The 19,414-nt window shown below is 43.8% G+C and overlaps 1 protein-coding gene across 1 annotated transcript in view; it reads left to right on the top strand.

Moving 5' to 3' along the window:
• The window catches only part of LOC124472562 (piezo-type mechanosensitive ion channel component 2), a 42,281-nt gene that overhangs the window by 8,244 nt on the left and 14,623 nt on the right, over nucleotides 1-19,414 (top strand). Inside the window, exons 4-27 of the mRNA XM_047027482.1 lie at nucleotides 3,598-3,640; nucleotides 6,401-6,566; nucleotides 7,241-7,496; nucleotides 7,666-7,879; nucleotides 10,596-10,764; nucleotides 11,508-11,627; nucleotides 12,208-12,243; nucleotides 12,421-12,553; nucleotides 12,654-12,856; nucleotides 12,975-13,205; nucleotides 13,538-13,661; nucleotides 13,882-14,078; nucleotides 14,325-14,473; nucleotides 14,783-14,956; nucleotides 15,558-15,599; nucleotides 16,121-16,153; nucleotides 16,599-16,855; nucleotides 17,111-17,271; nucleotides 17,440-17,616; nucleotides 17,736-17,849; nucleotides 18,179-18,379; nucleotides 18,601-18,805; nucleotides 18,909-19,010; nucleotides 19,123-19,288. Of these exons, the coding sequence (XP_046883438.1) occupies nucleotides 3,598-3,640; nucleotides 6,401-6,566; nucleotides 7,241-7,496; nucleotides 7,666-7,879; nucleotides 10,596-10,764; nucleotides 11,508-11,627; nucleotides 12,208-12,243; nucleotides 12,421-12,553; nucleotides 12,654-12,856; nucleotides 12,975-13,205; nucleotides 13,538-13,661; nucleotides 13,882-14,078; nucleotides 14,325-14,473; nucleotides 14,783-14,956; nucleotides 15,558-15,599; nucleotides 16,121-16,153; nucleotides 16,599-16,855; nucleotides 17,111-17,271; nucleotides 17,440-17,616; nucleotides 17,736-17,849; nucleotides 18,179-18,379; nucleotides 18,601-18,805; nucleotides 18,909-19,010; nucleotides 19,123-19,288 (3,673 nt within the window). The remainder of the gene's footprint in view (nucleotides 1-3,597; nucleotides 3,641-6,400; nucleotides 6,567-7,240; nucleotides 7,497-7,665; nucleotides 7,880-10,595; nucleotides 10,765-11,507; nucleotides 11,628-12,207; nucleotides 12,244-12,420; nucleotides 12,554-12,653; nucleotides 12,857-12,974; nucleotides 13,206-13,537; nucleotides 13,662-13,881; nucleotides 14,079-14,324; nucleotides 14,474-14,782; nucleotides 14,957-15,557; nucleotides 15,600-16,120; nucleotides 16,154-16,598; nucleotides 16,856-17,110; nucleotides 17,272-17,439; nucleotides 17,617-17,735; nucleotides 17,850-18,178; nucleotides 18,380-18,600; nucleotides 18,806-18,908; nucleotides 19,011-19,122; nucleotides 19,289-19,414) is intronic.

The raw sequence follows: 19,414 nt of genomic DNA on the forward strand, positions 1-19,414 counted from the left end.
TTAAAAAACAACAACCTCACCACTTCTGTACTGTATGTTGAAATGTAGTGGAATATGAAAACAATGCATGTATTGTGCTCCCAATGTTCTTTTCCACAATATAAATAACATTGATGTGCAATTACAGCACAGCATCAATCCAGTGTCTTTCAAAAAGAGGAGCTCTGTGAACAAGCATCAGCCTTACTATGTTGACAGCTCATGTTCATTCTTGGGTCCCATTCATCACAGAGGTGGATTCCTAACTGAACCCTGACCTGTAGAAAAGGTGTAGCAGGGTTGGCAAGCGGCTCTCTGGCCTCAAGGGGAGTTTCCAGTAGTTGTGAAGTCAGGATATGCCTTCTACAAGAGAGCGGTACACTGAATAGTTGTAGAAATACCCTTTCATTGTGATCAACAGCATGTGCTAATTGTTTCTTTAATACTGTCCATAGATTGGTAGAAGAATTTGTATAAACTGTATAATTGCATGGAAAGCCCACAATGTATGAGATAACTTTTAGGCCACTTGGAAGGTGTGATTAATGGCCCTGTGTTGCTCATGAAATTATATATTCAAACTATGAAACTCTGTCTCGTCTAGACAGGGCAGATCTTGACCCCTGTGTTGTAATGATTTCGTCATTTTAATAGAGGCTGAATAAATGTTCCAGAATGCGGACACGAGGACCAACACACAGCCAACCTTTGTGATAGTAAAATAATTCCATATCTCTAGGAACAAACACTACAAACACTAACCAGGACATATAAGTTAACTATTTTAAATAAGATCAACGAAATATGTATTACAGGCTACTGGTTTAACAGGATAAAGACTAATTTTGTAAATGGACGTGGATTGTTATTGTTGTATTGTAGTCAGGCAAAGTGGAAATTCCTTTTCACATATTTTTCTGTGTATGCCTTAAAACAACACTTCAGTTTATGTTGGGTGATACATCATCCTCTTCTCCCAGCACGTTTATGCTAGCACGCAGCTCTGCAGTTTAAAATAGAAGGAATAGCTTGAATGTCTGGCGTCTTTTTAAATTATGTGCATTGTGCATCATTTAACAAGGCTACTCAGCATATTTTAACTGCCTTTGAATCCCATGTTTTATGAGAGGCGTTGGGTATTTGTTCTTAGATACAGAAGCAGATCTGAACAAATGAACAGGTGTGTCTATATGTATTACATTATTGTAGATGAGAAAATACAGAACATTTCATAAAAGCACTATAGGCAACACATAATCTTACTGTTTGTGTTTAAATGCACTTACAGTACATTTTAATAAGGCCCCTTTTTATAGAGTTTCATTGTTTCTACCACACATCCGAACTGGCTGCCCAGATAATTTGCTGTGGATACTTTAAACTAAGTCGCTATTGTGTGACTTACTATCTCCCAAAGGAATAGTGAGTTGTATTTAGAATCCTGTTCTATTTTCATGTCTGCTCCCCCATTCCATATGAAGTTATTTTTGGTACAGATTGTACACACAGGATGTCTTACATTACAGTCCGGATCACTATTACGCTGTCTGGCGTCTCAGGGTAATCTCAAGCACTGTCACTCCTGGGTCTCTATCTGATCTCCGACCCCCTTCACACCCTTTCCTTTTGGATGACCAAATATAAACACGATCCCCTCCTCCCCCATGCCCCCACCTCGTTCTGAGGCAGTTCAGCTGATAATATATAACATTTCCTCTCTGTCTGTATTCGCCAGAGCCAAATAAGCCATTAGAGCTGTAAACCGAGTTAAGCATGAATGGGCTAACTCTCAGAAAGCTACCATCTCAGCTAAGTCTTTAGATCAGCCGGGTCAAACTGGCTCTCTTGTCTCCACTTACGTCCTGCCTCAGTGCCCTAACTTCATGCTGACATTTACAACACTGCAGAACTCTAGGAACACATAAAATCATCACGGTGTCCTAAATATAACTTATCATTGCCATTTGCAGATAGTCAACCAGATTAAAGTGACTTTGTTTAAGGTGTCCATAGCAAATTATATGTCTTTGTGGAAACGGCAGACAGTACTTAGAAAAGACAGAGGGAAGGAATAAACAAGGAAACTCAATAAAATAGGGCAGAATTATTCATAAGACACATCAGGGGTTACAAAGAACATAGCTTTGATGATGTTGAAATAAAGTTGTAGGACAGGTACTTTTATCTTCGTAAAAGATTGACTATAACCTGGCCTCGAAGTACTACCTGATAGTCACAAGCACACGTTCATTGTGTTATTTCTGACCTCCATTCATCATCCCCCTCACCCCCCTCACCTTCGCATCCTACCCAGTAAGGCATGGCTCTCCAGGGTGTCTCTGCTAAATCAGTTCACTTTCTACATAAGCTCAACATTATATCTTAAATAGGTAAGTCATGTCCTCCACTGAAGGTCTAACATTATTGACTGCCCAAAATGATCTGGTCCTCTAGAGCCACTGACACGTTTATAACAAGGGTTTGATCAGCGTGTTATTTTACAGTACACAAGTGCAGGGAGAGCTATAGACTGCTCATGCACCTGTAGGCTGCGTTTGGGCTGGGTGAAGTTAGCTGTTTCAAATGTTTGGACATGGGCATTCCTAAAATAACTCTCTAGTCCAGGGCTGTTTCAGCGACTTGAAGTTTTCTTTTTGAAGACATTCCTTCATTATTCTGAACCACACAAGAAGAATGTTTTTGGTTTGAGAAAAGAATAGCCCAGCCATTACTTTTGAAAAGCCCTGTTACTATACACTAAACTCTGCCATTATCTTACTATTACTGTTACATTATCTACTGATTTTATAGTGTTGCGGTAGCCATATACTCATTTCCAGTTACCTGTGGCTGTTAGCATTGATGATCAAGCATCACAAGCACAAACAAATCTTAACTTACTGTATCTGCATGTCCTACATTGATCCCCCTTAATGGGAATTTAGAGGATGTTTCCTATAATATGACTTATTAGGTAGGTATGAAAAAAGGCTGTGAAGTGTTTCTTAAAACTATATTCTGCATGAACTGGAATGTTTTACTCTTGTTGGGACATGTTCTTGCAGCATTATATAGTATAAATGGAGGTTGATTGGATGAAGTGATGATGAATGTTAGTGTCAAGTTCAGCTTGTCTCAACCTTTTCAGATTACATTGAAAACAGCCTCCATCCGTTGAGCAATTCAACGCCTAATAAATTGCTGGCCTAACAAACTGCCAAAACACCGCCATACTGATTTGTCATTCATTTAGGTTCTCAAGTTGAAGAGTGAAGCTATGCTTTCCTTGGCACTTTAACAAAAGCCAAATCAGCAATGGGTTGGTAGAATACCTGGAAATTAATCTCTTAACATTGGAATGACGTTCAGGAACACTATGACCACTGAAGTTGTAAGGTCTACTGTCCATATCCATTATATGGTTGGCTTTTGTCATCACTTTAGTCCAGTGTTAAAACTCTACAGTTGTCTGAAAGTGCCTTAAAGAAATGTTTCTGGCAAGACTATCAGTAAAAGTTCTCATTTATAATACTGAAATATTATGGTAAAAACATGTAATTCTTTATGTCTTTTGAAGTGAATGGTAAATAATACAAAGTTGTTTTTGTTTATTTTCAGGTTCCATGTGGGAGAAATCCATAAGACAAATAGGCTTTGAGAGGTATGGCAAACTGTCTCTGTGCGTTTCTGTCTTATATTCATGAAAGAAATAGATAACAATAGACATATTTTATTTTTCCATTAGAAAATTTGATCAAAGCTATTGATACTATTTTGGATCTAAACATGAAAGACAGCCCAGGTTGGAGTTGAACGGAGCATCATCTCTGTTACAAAGAGGATGTCTGCAAAATGAATTCCCCTGCGGCTACAGTATCAGGCAGCTTGAAATATAGAACTGTGGATTTTGGTCAAATGAGCATGAAAGCTTTCCCCAGCAGAGCAATTCTGAGCCTTTGCCATTTCCAGGGACTGATGAGTCTCACCCGAATGCTCATGGATAGATACAAGCAAAGTCAGCGCTGCAGTGTAACTGCCCTTATGACGGAAACAATGTTTCTCTTGTATGAAGCAGTAGCTCCAAACTCACAAAGAAATTCTTGCAACACCGCAAAAACGATACCCTCGGACTGGGGAGATCATAGTATAGATGCATATAAATGTTTTACTCATCACTAGATGTACTTTGTTTGGAATCACATATTCCTTTGTGAAATGTTCACAACCTTTTGTGGATGATGAGCAAAGGAAACATTGCATGAATGTCTCAACAATAGTCTACCTCTCCGACATGCACTAAATCTTCATCCCACAATAACATTAAACACCACTTATGCATGGCTGTCTTCTGACAACAACGTGAAATGCTCCCGACATGTCCCCTGTCAACATGCGGTTTCCTTGATGAATGCTCAACCTGATTACGTCTGATAATTTGTCGGCAGACAACATTTTCAAAGCCTTTCCCGCCATATCTGTCTACTCTCCTCCTGGAGATCCTATTAGATGTGGTTTCCTAAGTACAGGAATGTACAAACTCACCGACTCTCTGACGTTTCCAGGACTTTGAGGCCTTGCCTAGATAGCGAACTCTGAGTGGCAAAAGCTAAGCCTGATCCAATTTGTCCTCTCAATTCACTTGTCTACTTTGAGGGGCCCATTTATCTGCTACATAACAGCTCTGCACTGTGCCCTGATGCCCCTCCTTCCTCCCTCCTGTGAGACATATTATTTGCGGAATGGCTGCAATTGTCTGCGTGTGATGATTCTGAAGAGAGGCTTTAATGCAGATATTTGTGAAGGCTTCAAATATAGATCTTTGTAACCGAAAACTGTTGTCTTGTTGCATGCCATTTAAAGCAGAAATGTTCTTGCTCTCTTACTATGGAGAGAGTCTGTGGTTTTGATTATTTTATGAACTCACTGTCTTTTAGAAAGTGGGGACATGGCCCTGTCACTTGCTATAACGTTGCTGTAAACCCCCAGTAAAGGGGGGGGAATAAGGGTTAAGATATGTCTGTTTGGCCTGGACTTGAGTGTTTCCATCTCTTTCTTCCATTTTTGAGAGAAACAACTTGAGGTTCATAACAATAAAGCAGCGGCTGTATGGAAACGAGCAGGCTTGATTGGGTTCATCTAGCCTGCAGGAGCCAAGGAGCAGGCCATTCATCTGACTGGGCATTTTCCATGGTGTTGATTAGCTCTTGGTTTTCAACTTGTTAACTTTTATGAGGATGATATATATCCACACAGGGCCAAACCAGGACGTGCTTGGGTGCTGCAAGTCTTTTGAAGGCAGGCGGTTGTTAATGGCAACTCTTTTTAACTCTATAACCTGTACGACAGCACAGAAACAACTTTGTTTATTATTCAAAAAAAAAAAACTTTTGACTCAGTTCACCATGAAAAGACAACACTTTTGCAGAAAACAGGATGTCATGAAAATGCAGTAAAACAGGTTTAAACTCTACATTTGCTATTTTAAAAGCAAATCTGTCATTGGTTTCAAGGGCAATTGTATTCCCTTTGATTCCATGTGAAATCCAAATCATATGCTTCTTATAACACATCATAAAACCTGGATTTAATTATTTCAAACATGTTACCACTGCAGCTGGCTTGGCAAATATTGGTACTGTTGGTGAACTTCCGTGAGTGCTGTTGGTGAATTTCTCTGCCCATCCAAAGTGTCTCACTGCTGTGTAGTCCATGCAATGTTCCAAACACTTTGTATGAACATGTACTGTAGCAAAATACAAGCTGACCTACTTAAGCTCATTTATAAAGGACAGCTGATATAGAACATTTACACACATCTGACAAATATTTATAAAAAGATGAGCTGCAATATAAGTAACTCACTATTACTCAAAAATTATCTGTGAATTGTTATTTTAAAGTACTGTGTTAACATCCAGCTGTCCATTTAACCGAGTAAAATGTGTTCAGGCCAGATAAACAAAGATAATGACGGAATGATCCTGTCTTAATAAACATGTTTTGCAAAGTTCCAGTTTCATTGTTGCATTTAAATACCACTTTTTAATCATAGCTGTTACAGTGTTGTTTTGATGGATTTTCACATTTAATGAGATTATATTTACTATGGGGCAACTCTAATTTAATTACTGGGTGGAACTCCCTATAAAACCTGACTACTGAAGCATACAACAAAAGTTCAAGGAACATTCACATCCAATAAACTGAAATACAACTTGATTCCCAGGCACCAACAGGTGGTGGTACACCTACAGTAATAGGAGGCTGAGAATTGAATTCTGTTTAGTAGTTTTGGGTCAAAGGTTTGTGGTGTCAATGAAATTCACTGACAACATCTTTGCAAACTGTATTGAGTTCAAATAAAAAGCTCCTATTATGCCAGACTGTAACCCAGCCCTTCTCGATTTGCTCTCTGTTCTAGTGTGATTGGGGCGGATGCAGGGAATGGCATCCGGGTGTTCATCCCTGACATTGGGATGTTCATGGCTGGTCTGGCCACCTGGCTGCTGTGTCGCAGTCTGGTACACCACAAGAGGCCTCCTGAGGAAATGGCCCAGGACAACACAGAATACCAACCTGAGGACCAGGTGGGTCACTGACCGCACAGAGACGTGTTTACTCCACAAGCGTTTTAGTAGAACTATGTTTCTTTGTCTTTGTGTACAGCTGTAACTGTGTTTAGCCGTCTCTCTCTCTTTCCCCCCCACACACACTCCCCACATACTCTCTTTTCTCTATCTCTCTTTTTACTGCATAGCAGGCAGTGTGCCATGGCTTATCTCCAGCTCCAAACTCTCCCATGGTTCATAAAAGTTGGGGAGCGTAGAATACGAGTTTAGGAAAGAGTTTCCTGTGAGTGTTCTTTGGAGTGATGAGGAGTTGGAGCTCTGCCCCCCCTACCCTTGGCACATTCTAGACTTTCTTCATGACTCAGTATTAATTAAATTCAGAGTACTTTATGCCAATCAGACCTTAACAGATGGTTAGTCCACACAAATAGATCTTATAAGGAATCACCAAAGCCATATTTTTTTGTAATTCGCTAACTGGAATAGATGGTTCATCTCAAGTAATTTAAGGTATTATCATGTGTTTACAAATTTTACTGACAACATTCAGGTGTTGACCGGAAAACTGATTGATTCACCAATGCAACACTGTGGGTTCAGAACCATGGACAGCTCTTTTCATCATCCTTCCACAACCTCTTCAGCTTTGACTGACTTTTTGTTCATGTTCTGTTTGTATTCCGTTTCCCAAGGAGGAAGAGGAGAAGCTGAGCCTGGAAGACAACATCTTGTTTGAGGAAGACTTTGAGGCAGGGTACGAGGCAGAGGAAGAGGACGAGGAGCGCGGGGAGGGGGAGGAAGAGGAGGACGAAGAGGAGGTCGAGGAGAGCACCAAAATGAAGATCCTGCGCCGCGTGGCGGGAGTGGCGTCCAAAGCGAAGGAGATCATCGGCAACCTGATCACCACAGCAGGGAAAGTGGTCGTCACCATCCTGCTCGGCTTGACAGGTCGGTGTTTTGCTTACCTGGCGTCAGGACCTTTTCCAGTGGTTTTACAACCGTCATCTACAGGACATTTCCGCCGACACCACTCCAATCATTCAGGATATTACCAGCTATGTCCTCTGCCTCTCCGTTCTACACATTGTGCCTCCCCTGTACCTCCGTGTGTTCCCAGGTATCATGCTCCCCTCGCTGACCTCAGCAGTCTACTTCTTTGTCTTCCTGGGCCTGTGCACCTGGTGGTCCTTCTGCAAGACGTTCGACACGCTCATATTCAGCTGCATGTGCGTGCTCATGGCCATCTTCAGCGCCGGACACCTCATCGTGCTCTACCTTTACCAGTTCCAGTTCTTCCAGGAGGTCATTCCTCCACGGGACAGCTTCATCAGGTCAGACCGTGTGGTAGAAATGTTGGTCATTTGCATAGATGTATGTGTATGAAATCTATAAGCTTCTATGTTCATTGGTAAGAGACAGGAAGGGAAGATAATTAAGTTGAGTTCAAAGGAATGTGAGGTGCTGATGGCTCTGTGGGCAGCTTGCCCTGGGGGATGGGTGAAGCATCTTATATGGCCTTCTGTCCCCTAGTCAGTATAAGGGGCTATTGAGGCAGTTGCTCTGAACTTTGGCTAGAGAAGGACTGTGTCCTGTTTCATTGTTTGTGTTAATTCAAGTAATGTTTGAAGATGACCACACAAAGGACTGTTGACCATTTGGCTGGCCAACCCCTGTGGCTTTATTATCTACTGCTCTGGAGAGAGCTGTGACATCAAAGAACTGTGAGACAATTGGTATGGAGATGTCTTGTTTCAAACTATCACTGACTTGAGTTAGCCAATCCCTGAGTTTGCTACATTGATTGACTGACCTTATAAAATGCCATTTGATCTAAAGTTTATATAAGGCAGTGCATGTGTGATAGTTCTCTATCACTGTTGCGAACGATCTGTGGCTAGCACACCCTTCGTAATGACTGATCAGAAAGTACTTTGTTTAATCTTAAATTTGTGCAAACTAAATAAATGATATTGAAACCGCCATTTTGACTATGTTCAAATCTACACAGTGCCGTTAGAAGTTTCTATGTCAACCGAGAGGACACAAGCAACCGTAGAGCGGTAGATTCCAGAGTAGTTTTCATGTGCCACTTCAGATGCATGCACAGAAACAGAAACAAACCTGCTTTTGATGGCTTCTTTGGTGCTCTCAACAGTGGTACACATCTGCCTTCTGCCTGCTCTAGTCACATCTGCTTGCATGAAGTGCGTTATGCATTTATGTTGAACCTATGCAGTTGCTGTTCAGTATAGGCAAATAACGTTCAGGATTGTATTTTACTAGATAAAAGACTAACACAGTGGGGGGGAAAAGACGTGTTCCTCTCAGTGTACTACACTATATGAGAGAGAGAGTCAGCCTGCAATCTTTCACCTCAAACCGATAATGTATTATGCATGAGCAGTGAGTTTGTTGTTTGTGTTAAGATGTGGTTTAGCCGTGGTAAGCCACATTTCTGCACCTCTTAGCCAAACTGTGTCTCTGAATAACGGAATTGGTTCATGTTATTTTCTTCATACATTATTATACCCTTTTTATATATCAGTTGACTATATGGAACAGGATATACATTTTTTCAGTCTTCCCATCTGTTTTTATGGCGGAATTACACAAACAAGACTTATGACATAGACTCCCAAAAGTTCTAGAACTCTATCCCATATTATGTGGGAATGGTAGCCCAGTGGTCCGCCATGATGATTTTTGAAGCTACTTATATTTCACCCTGGTGGCTGTCCTCTTGTCCTTGCTTGTTTTCTGGAGGCTATTGATTGGACGGGCTTTAATCTGAATGTTGTGTAGCATCCTGGGCCTGGGTGTCAGAACCTGGGCCTTTATGGCTATGTATAGCTTGCCTCACCTTGGGTCAACTCCATTTCCCCCCATTTATTTGGCTCAGTCGTGGAGCAGATAAGTGCTGGTTATTATGGTGTATTGACATGCTGCTTTGTGCCAAACGAACTCATTTCAAATTAGCTGGCTTCAGCCACGGAGAATAGCCTTTGATAACAGTTGGGGTTATAGCCATGGCGAGGATAGCCTCACACAAACAGAACTACATAGTGTAATCAGATGTTGTATTTTGGATTGTGAAAAATATGTCATTAAATAGTATATAAGGTCTATGCAGTTGCACACAAATCGATAAAGGTTCCCTCAATGATAATTTCTTTTGTGCATCTTAACTTGCATTTTGTGATGTTGTTTTTATTTAGTTTTGTCCTCTTGTTCACACTTGTTGACTTTCCACAGTGTTAAAAATACTGTGTGAAAACCTTGACCTAGCTTGTTGATAAAAGAATTGCCCAGCTTTCTAATCTATACTGTAGCTCAGCTCCGCAGAAGGAAACTCATAGTCCATAAATACGCAATGTCCCTATTGGAATAAGCCAGGTCTCATTGGTTCCCCTAATTGTGGTTGTTGACAGTGCGCTGGCCTTGCTGTGTGTTGGTGTTGAATGAGAGTGTTGAGAGGCCTGACTTCCACTCTGCTTCCTGCCTCCTGGCCTCACAATAGATGACCTCTGTCATGTGACCTTGCCATTCCCATCTGCAGGAAGTGCGTGTTCAGGAAGTAGCGTAGGGGGCAAGACTCCTTGTATATGGCATAGATAAAGGCTGCTGCTGTCCTAACTGGAGTGTTCAAAAGCCTTAACTGAGTAAAAAAAACTCAATTAAAGAAGTCAATTACATAATATAGTGAACATTAACAAATGCAAATTTTCTGCATCGTAACATGTATACTGGTCATTTAAATTCCTATTGCAGGCCTAAAGAAGACACGTAACTTTCAGTTAAATATAATGGATTTACCTCGAGGCAGAAATGTTGAATCCAGTGTTTGTTTATCCAAAATATTGCTCCCTTTGGAAGCTTGTTTACTGAATTCTTGCATTAAGTACTCACTGTTACAAGCCTTGTCCTGCTTCATAATTAATGTTTAATATGGACATTCTATATCCTCTCCATTTGATTTGAGCACAGTTGATATTATATTATTTTCTAATCTTAATATGTCCTTCTTCACGACGTCTCCCTCCTCCGCAGCCTGTTTGGTGTCTCGTCCATCGTGCAGAGCGACTGCTCCCAGACGTGGAGACTCATAGTGAACCCTCAGCTAAAGTGGCACCACTTTGTCAACCCCATCATGCTGCTGGTGCTGTACTACACCCTGGCCACCCTGATCCGCCTGTGGCTGCAGGAACCTCTCGACCCGGTAAGAACATCCAAATACAGAGGAACTCATGTGTGGAGTCAGGAGCGATTAGGGAATCGGGCTACTAATCCGAAGGTTGCAGGTTCGATTCCCGGTCCATGCAAAATTACGTTGTGTCCTTGAGCAAGGCACTTCACCCTACGTGCCCGTACTTACTGTAAATCGCTCTGGGTCAGAGTGTCTGCTAAATGTAAGTATGTAGGATGGACTTGGTTGGAAGGAAGAATATTCAAAATGGCCTCCATTTCCTCCATGAGTTAGATAGCCTCACATACAGCGCAGTGAGCTGGGAAGTGTCTTTTACGAAGACCGCTGTCCTCCCGTACAAAGGTGACCCTGAGCCGTCAGGTCACGAGAATAACCCGTCTCTTCTTTCTCACTCTTGGTCTCTTTCTCCTATGCCTTCCCTATCTCAGACCTCGACTCAAAGCTTTTCTTTTCTTTAATGGAGTTATAGATTAGCATTTCATCGAGAGGTCGATTCCCCAGTGAAAACCTTGTGGCCTCTAGCGCATATTGATCTCTTGCATGGTGCTTTCTCTCTCTCACTCTTTAGGTGCTAATAATAAAACATGATCACAGGGTCAATCTGCTGTTGACAGTTATGATCAATAGAACAATATATGTTTTTGTGGTTATATGGTTCATCATATAGAGCCAAGCTTTGAATTGTTATGTACATGCCATTCAAACCCTGGTGGAAATAAGTGTCATCAACTTCATTTTACTGACTGTTTTTGCAGGAGGAAGAGGAGGATGATATAAATGAAGAGGAGGAGGTTATCGTGAATGGCACCAGTAATTCAGCCGACAAGAAGAGGCAGCTCTGGTGGAAGGCACATCAAAAAACCGAGGACAGAAACGTAATATCTTCACTTCAGCATTTTCATACAGGCTTTTTAAATGAAGTACCCTATGCAGTAGTAAGCAGAGAACTATTTATTATAAAGAATTGATTGGGACTAAAGTTATTTACCGGCATTCCTCGGTTCAGCAATTTTATATCATGCCATTTCCAACACACAATGCACTGTCATTTGATACGTAAAACAAAGTAATACAATTATACTGTATGTACCTTACCATTGCTGATAACATCCTATCAATATAGAAAGGGTTTTAGCCTCAAGTCAGGCTTCAAATGACCTGGATGAGTAAACACAAACACACGTACATACAAACACATGCACACAGACACACATGCACTCAGACACACATGCACACAACTACACAGACACATTCACTGCGGCCATGCTCCAATTGTCTGACTCTTGAGGTTTAAAAGCTTTTAGACCTTGACGATTTATAGACTCGATTTAAACAGTAGTGCTGCCGGGCTTTGGTCCTTCTTATCAGGCACTAGATGGTCCAGAGAGGCCTCTGACTCCTGGAAGTCATCAATAACCCCACCTTGCCTACTTTGCTCTTTTCCTCTCCCCCTAGCTCCTCTCTACGCAAGGCGGCTTCAGCACCTCAGAGGTGAGCACCAAGCCTGCTGACACGCATACACAACACACCTGAACCCTTCCAGCTACTGTCAATGCATCCGATTTATAGAGCAGAGAACATTTATTGTTACTGCATGCTGCAGGGAAACTGTAATGATAAGGGAAAAGTTACAACTCAGCAGTTCTGTATTCATTGGTAATACATCAGGGTCTCGTGGTTACTTCCAATGGGACATCTGTGGACTACATGCCCACCATCAACTCCACTGAGAATGGACCACCCTGTCTGGACCTGTACTCCACCCCCCTGTACAAAATGGACAAGTCCAACGCCATCACAGGTTATTCTTATATCCTGCCTCCTTTAAGAGTATTGTGCGCTGTAGGTGCCTTTTATAACGGTGTGTGTTCTCAACGGCATGCGTCTCTGTGTCCGTCCAGAAAAGAGGGATGCGGGTGTGTATGAGGTTGGGCAGGGTCAGGAGGAGATCCTGATGGTGGAGGGGGGAGATGAGCCGAAAGAGGAGGAGGGGGAAGAGGAGGAGGCGGAGGATGAGAAGGAGCCAGGCAAGATCAGCTCTGCCGTCACCGTCTTCAGGTTCATCATGAAGCAAAGCTACATCTGCGCTCTCATCGCCATGATGGTGAGTGGGCTCGTACTTGGTCCCATACATGGCCAAACTGTTGTGCTCTCGGATTCTGAACATGGAGCTCTTCAAACCTGACCGTGTGTGTGTGTGTGGCGTTCCTGTTCCCCCCCAGGCGTGGAGCATCACCTACGTGAGCTGGCTGACGTTTGTCTTCCTGATCTGGTCGTGCACGTTGTGGATGGTGAGGGACCGGCGGCGCTACGCCATGCTGACCTCCCCCTTCATGGTGCTGTATGGGGACCTGCTGCTCGTGCTGCAGTACATCTGGAGCTTTGAGATCCTGGAGCCCATCCCCGGCCTCTTCCTCAAGAAGAAGGTGCCCTTCAGCGAGCTGGGCTCCAAGGTAGGCTCGGGAAGGCTTTCCCGGAAGTAAAAAAAAGCAGTGCTGCTTATCCAGTAGGCCCAGTTACGAGTCCTCCTTCAGAGCATGGCCGGTTGGGAATGTTTGTGTGAAACGGTGTTCCTTCTTAGCCTGTGTTTGATTGGTTTTTAGGACGTTCCAAATCCGTATCCTGTGTTCCAGAGAAAGACTGTTATGTTTTCTTTATCTTAGGTCCTGTGGTTCTTCAAATCCAAACCGTTTTGTTTTTTTGGTGTGTGTTTATGAGGTCAAGTAAGGATATATGGATTTGTGTGTGCATGTGTGTGTGTGTTTGTGTGTTTGTGTGCGTGTAGGTCCTGTGTCTGCTCAGTTTCTGGCTGCTGCTGAGACAGACTCTGACAGAGAGGCAGGACAGGCAGAAGGAGGAGGCTGCTGTCCTCACCAATGTCCAAGTGGACGACCAGAAGAAAGACCAAGGTCAGGACTCACCTGCAGAAAAACCACTGAACAATCCCTACTAACACCAAGCACATCTGCATCTCCACTGCCACTTTGTTTTAAAGGAGTTTTTTTTTTAAGGTGGTTGAAAAATTAAATTCTGAATATAATATATTATATCCAGTCTGCCAGCCGGCTGTTCATTCAGTTTCCCTCCTCTCTCCCCTCTCTCCTCTCGTTTGTCTCACCTGGTTCGTAGAAGTGGAGGAGGAGAGTGAAGATGCGGGCGAGCCAGATATCATGCAGGTCCTGGGGAACATGGTCATGGCTCTGCTGGTCAAGTACTGGATCTACATCTGCGGAGGAATGTTCTTCTTCGTCAGCTTTGAGGGACGCATTGTCATGTACAAGATCATCTACATGATGCTTTTCTTGTTCTGTGTGGCACTCTATCAGGTACACATGCAGGCACATACACACACACACACATACCCACACACACACTTGTGTACACACACGATGTTAACATATTCAGAGTGTAAATTCCGTCGATGAACGTGAGTGCCAATTCTTTTACAATGTCATAAAGTTTGTGGAGTAAAACCACATAACCTACAATGTAATTAAGAATAAGTCACCGTTTTATGTCTGCAGAACAACTTGCCGTTCACCATCTCAGCCACCTCTATCCTCTGTCCCCAGGTGCACTATGAGTACTGGAGGAGGATCCTGAAGTACTTCTGGATGTCAGTGGTGATGTACACCATGCTGGTCCTCATCCTGGTGTACACCTTCCAGTTTGAGACTTCTCTGCCCTTCTGGGTTAACTTGACGGGCATGAGCAAGGAAAAGTGAGCAGTGGGCCTCTTTACTTTATCACAATGACAAGACGTGTGTCTTTTGTCACCACGTTCCTAACTTTATTTTGTTTCTCTCTCTCTCTCTCTCTCTCTCTCTCTCTGTGTCTCTCTCTCTCTCTCTCTCTCTCTCTCTCTCTCTCTCTCTCTCTCTCTCTCTCTCTCTCTCTCTCTCTCTCTCTCTCTCTCTCCTCTCTCTCTTTCTCTTTCTCCCCCCCCCCCCCTCTCTCTCTCTCTTCTCTCTCTCTCTCTCTCTCTCTCTCTCTCTCTCTCATCTCTCTCTCTCTGCCTCCATGTCTCCAGGCTGAAGGACCTTGGTCTGGAGCGGTTCTCTGTCTCCGTGCTCTTCACCAGGATCTTCATCCCCACCTCCTTCCTGCTGGTGTGCATCCTACACCTGCACTACTTCCACGACCGTTTCCTAGAGCTCACTGACCTGAAGGCTGTGGCTGCCAAGCAGGACAGCAGCATCTACAGGTGAGCCGCTCTGACACCCAGGGGACTGGGTTCGTCCAGTAGGGGACCGTTCCGTCAGCAATCCTCTGATGTTTTGACTGTATAGGGGGGTCAGATGGCTGAGCGTTTAGGGAATCGGGCTATTAATCTGAAAGTTGCCGGTTCGATTCCCCGCTGTGTCAAATGATGTTGTGTCCTTGGGCGAGGCACTTCACCCTACTTGCCTTTGGGGGAATGTCCCTGTACTTACTGTAAGTCGCTCTGGATAAGAGATGAAGCTTATGAGTATATGAAACTCCTCACATTAGACGATACTGTGAATTTATGTCGATGGAAATATTTGTACTTCTTCAGTGGGGGCTGGAATTAACATGAATGCTTTCAAGGTTGCTCGCATCACCAATCTGTGTTTACAGTCATCATTCGTTCCTCATTCTATTTTCTTTTTCATTTTCTGGTGCGTGTCATCTTTATGTTTGGTGTTTTCCAGTTCATATTCTCAAGGCTCATCGTTCTCTCTGTGTTACTGATCATGGCTCACTTCCACCCTCTCTGCTTCCCTCTGTAACCTGCTTCCATCTCCCATCACTCCTCTGTCATCCTTCACCCCTCTCTCTCTCAGCCACGCTAAAGTTAATGGCCGTGTCTATCTGATCATGAACAGGTGGGTACCTGCACCTGTCTGTGGCCTCCACACCCTCCCTCTCCCTAATGTATCCCCCTGTCCCACACATAGGCAGCCTCCCCAACTACTAACTCTCAAAGGAATATATATTTTTGTAATGACCATTATATAATCTTCTTTGACAGACAATTGATCATGCTGTTTAGTTTTTTTCAACATTTTTTTGTTTATGTTTCTGCTTGAGCCCCTTCATTTCCTCTTCTCTGGACCTTTTACCCATTCTGCTGATCCACTTAGACCACAGCAGCCAAACATCCCCAAACCTTCGAGACATTATAACCTCTCTCCCCTGTCCTCCAAGCATGCCCTGAGCACTGCCATGAGAAGACCCTGTTTTCCTTTAACTGTAGTTACTTACTGCACTCTCCCTAACTTTCTCTCTAGTGTTGTAGCACCAACCAATAGTATGGATCTAACTCGTGTCAACCAATCAAATCTTCTGTCGGTCTGTCTCTCTCCCATGTTGATTTGTCTTCTGTGTAACTTTATTGTCTGAGCAGCATCAAGCAAAAAATCCCTTCTCCACAGAGCAAGTAAGTTTCAGACGTGAAAATCTTGCCTTGACATGCGGCCATTTCATGCAAGCCAATCCCAACCTCTAACCCTTCTCCATTGCCTGAGAAGACACTCCAGAGTGTAAAGGGTTAATGCTGCCTTTCTCCCATTGACCTTTACCTTATGCTAAAGGAAGATCCTTGAATTACTGAAGGCAATATGCTGGACTGTGCACTGCTTATCGATCACAATGCTCCACAATGTCACTATGTTCCTGTACGTTAAAAGACACAGCGCTGATTCCCATCCTCCTAGCATTACTTGGGGAACCTAAGAGGATGAAGTATGTTCAGCCAATGAGGGGGATAGTCTATCTGTGTGTGTGTGTGTGTGTGTGCATGGGTGTGTGTGTGTGTGCATGTGTGTTTGTGTGCATGCGTGTTCATGCATTTGGTGGAGCTGACTAAGATTTCCTATTCTCAGACTGGTGACCCAGGACGGCAGTCTGGCTGATATCGCCATGCTCAGTACGTCCTCCATGGACGGAGGGACCCCGAGGGACGAGGACAGAGAGATAGACAAGGAGCAGGCCTTGGTGGTGGTGATGGATGACATGGAGGTGGAGAAGCAGCAGAAGAGCTCTGTGGCCTCAGACCCCCGCCCATCCAGCACTGAGGAGAGCCGTCACACCAGCGTGGGGACCGAGCCAGACCCAGAACCCCCAACAGAACAGACCTCAGGTACTGGAGACGGGAATTCGACGGACTGTCTATCAGACTCCTTTCACTGTGTGTTGTCGAAGGCTATAAGTGCCCCACTGGACCGTAAACAGTAATGTACTCGTTTTATTTACCCATTAAAGTGCCACAGCCGGTTCTGAGAAAACATTTCACCCTTTCTACAGGAAGTCCTCATCACATCCTCACTCCACATCACTTCACGCCACTCCAAATATGAGTCTCTGTCAACTCTGCCTCCTCTTGTCTTTGTCTCAGATCTGAAGAACAAGTGGCACCTGGTGGTGGACCGACTGACTGTGCTGTTCCTCAAGTTCCTGGAGTATTTCCACAAGCTGCAGCTCTTCGTCTGGTGGCTGTTGGAGATCCACATCATCAAAATAGTGTCCTCTTACATCATCCTGGTGTCTGTCAAAGAGGTTGGTTTCCAAGCAGATGCCTGAAGACCATCAACACTTTGACTTTGATACTTAATTGACAATTTGGAGATAATAAATGTGTTAATCCACATGCGTGACATGCTGACATTTTCTCCGTCTGACAATTCAGATCTATCCCCTATAAATCTTGGGTTGTGTCTTCTGCAGGTGTCCCTGTTCAACTATGTTTTCCTGGCCTCCTGGGCCTTTGCTATGCCCTACAGCCAGTTTCGCCCACTGGCTTCCAGTACGTGCACAGTCTGGACCTGCGTCATCATCATCTGCAAAATGTTGTACCAGTTGGAGTCTATAGACCCACCCTCATACTCCAAAAACTGCTCCATGGTGCTTCCTCTTCATCTACAACTTGACCTGAAGAAAACCAAAATACTCAGTTGACACCCGTGTGAACAAAATGACGGCTTACACTGACTAAATTATTTTGCTCTGTTTTCTCCCCCAAGACTCTGAACTACACAGACAAGCAGGACGAGAAGTCTCTGTTCCATAAGGAGCTGGTGGACCCAGCTAACTGGGTGGGCCTGGAGAAGTTTGATCCTCTGCTGGAGAACCTGAGGGTGAGAACGACACAGAGGCGCCCGCAGACACTCAGTTTACATTTACATTACATTTAGCCATTTAGCAGACGCTCTTATCCAGAGCAACTTACAGTAAGTACAGGGACATTGCCCCGAGGCAAGTAGGGTGAAGTGCCTTTCCCAAGGACACAACGTAATTTGAACGGACGGCAATTGAACCGGCGACCTTCTGATTTATAGCCCGATTCCTTAACCGCTTAGCCATCTGACTCGAGTGTAGCACATGTCCATCAAGTGAAACTCAGGCTTAAATACACATCCAAACAAATCCCTGATATGTCCTCCTGTCTTCCTTCTTCTGTCTGCAGAACAACCTGCTGATGTTAGCCATTCTGGCGTTTGAGGTGACCATCTACCGTCATCAGGAGTACTACCGGCTGAGGAACAAGCTCACTGCCCCCGCTGCTAGGATCATCTTCCACAACATCACACGACAACACCTGGACATGGGCCTAGTCAACTTTGTCAAATACTTCATTAACTACTTCTTTTATAAATTTGGACTGGAGGTGAGATAAAAAAAATACAAATAGAACACAGTTACATTGTTACTGTTCTTGGCTAAGTAGTATGACAATAACACCTCATACAATTAGCTGTTCTAAAATATGAATTATTACAGTACATATTTATATCCACTGGTTTTGAGCTACAAACAAGTTTGCGAGAAAAAACATTTCTAACAATTTCTCACCATTTTAATCAAGACAATCTTCTCTGCCACTGACAGACATGCTTCCTGCTGGTGGTGAATGTGATTGGTCAGCGTATGGACTTCTATGCCATGCTGCATGCCTTTGCTTTGATAGCCGTCATGTACAGACGCAGGAGGAAGGCCATCGCTGAAGTCTGGCCAAAGTACTGCTGCTTCTTGGCCTGTATACTCACCTTCCAGTACTTGGTCTGCATTGGAATCCCACCTGCAGCTTGTAAAGGTCGGTTTTCATAACGTGGTTGTTTATTGGATGTGTGTGGGTGTTTTCAAGCGAGATGTGTCGGCGGTTAGTGCATTTGTCACAACTCTTTGTTTCCCCTCAGAGTACCCGTGGAGGTTCCCTAGCTCTACCGTGGACTCCAATGTGATCAAGTGGCTCTATATCCCTGACTTCCACACCAAGCCCAACCCAATGTTCCTTGTCTGTATGTCAACATGGACTTGTTGGATATCTTATTTTTCTGTCCACTTTCTGAACAGTGTGTTTTCCTCAGGGCTCGATCCATGTCTGAGTTCCTCGTCTCTCCTCTCCCCCAGATGACTTCATGCTGCTGCTGTGTGCGTCCCTCCAGAGGCAGATCTTTGACGAGGAAAACCAGGCCGCCGTTCGTCTCATGGCTGGCGACAACGTGGAGATCTGCCGAGACCTGGACGCTGCATCGTTCAGCGTTCACAACCCTGCCCCAGACTTCATCCACTGCAGGTACCCACATCACCACTACACTATTTTAGAGTCCTTAACTCTTCTACTAGGAAATCTGGGGTTATAGGGAGATCTTCGCTTCTCAATATACATAAGTCAACGAGGGCCATTTAGTTAGTTCTGTTG

This window comes from Hypomesus transpacificus, chromosome 10 (assembly GCF_021917145.1).
Source record: "Hypomesus transpacificus isolate Combined female chromosome 10, fHypTra1, whole genome shotgun sequence".
In the NCBI taxonomy this organism is placed as follows: domain Eukaryota; kingdom Metazoa; phylum Chordata; class Actinopteri; order Osmeriformes; family Osmeridae; genus Hypomesus; species Hypomesus transpacificus.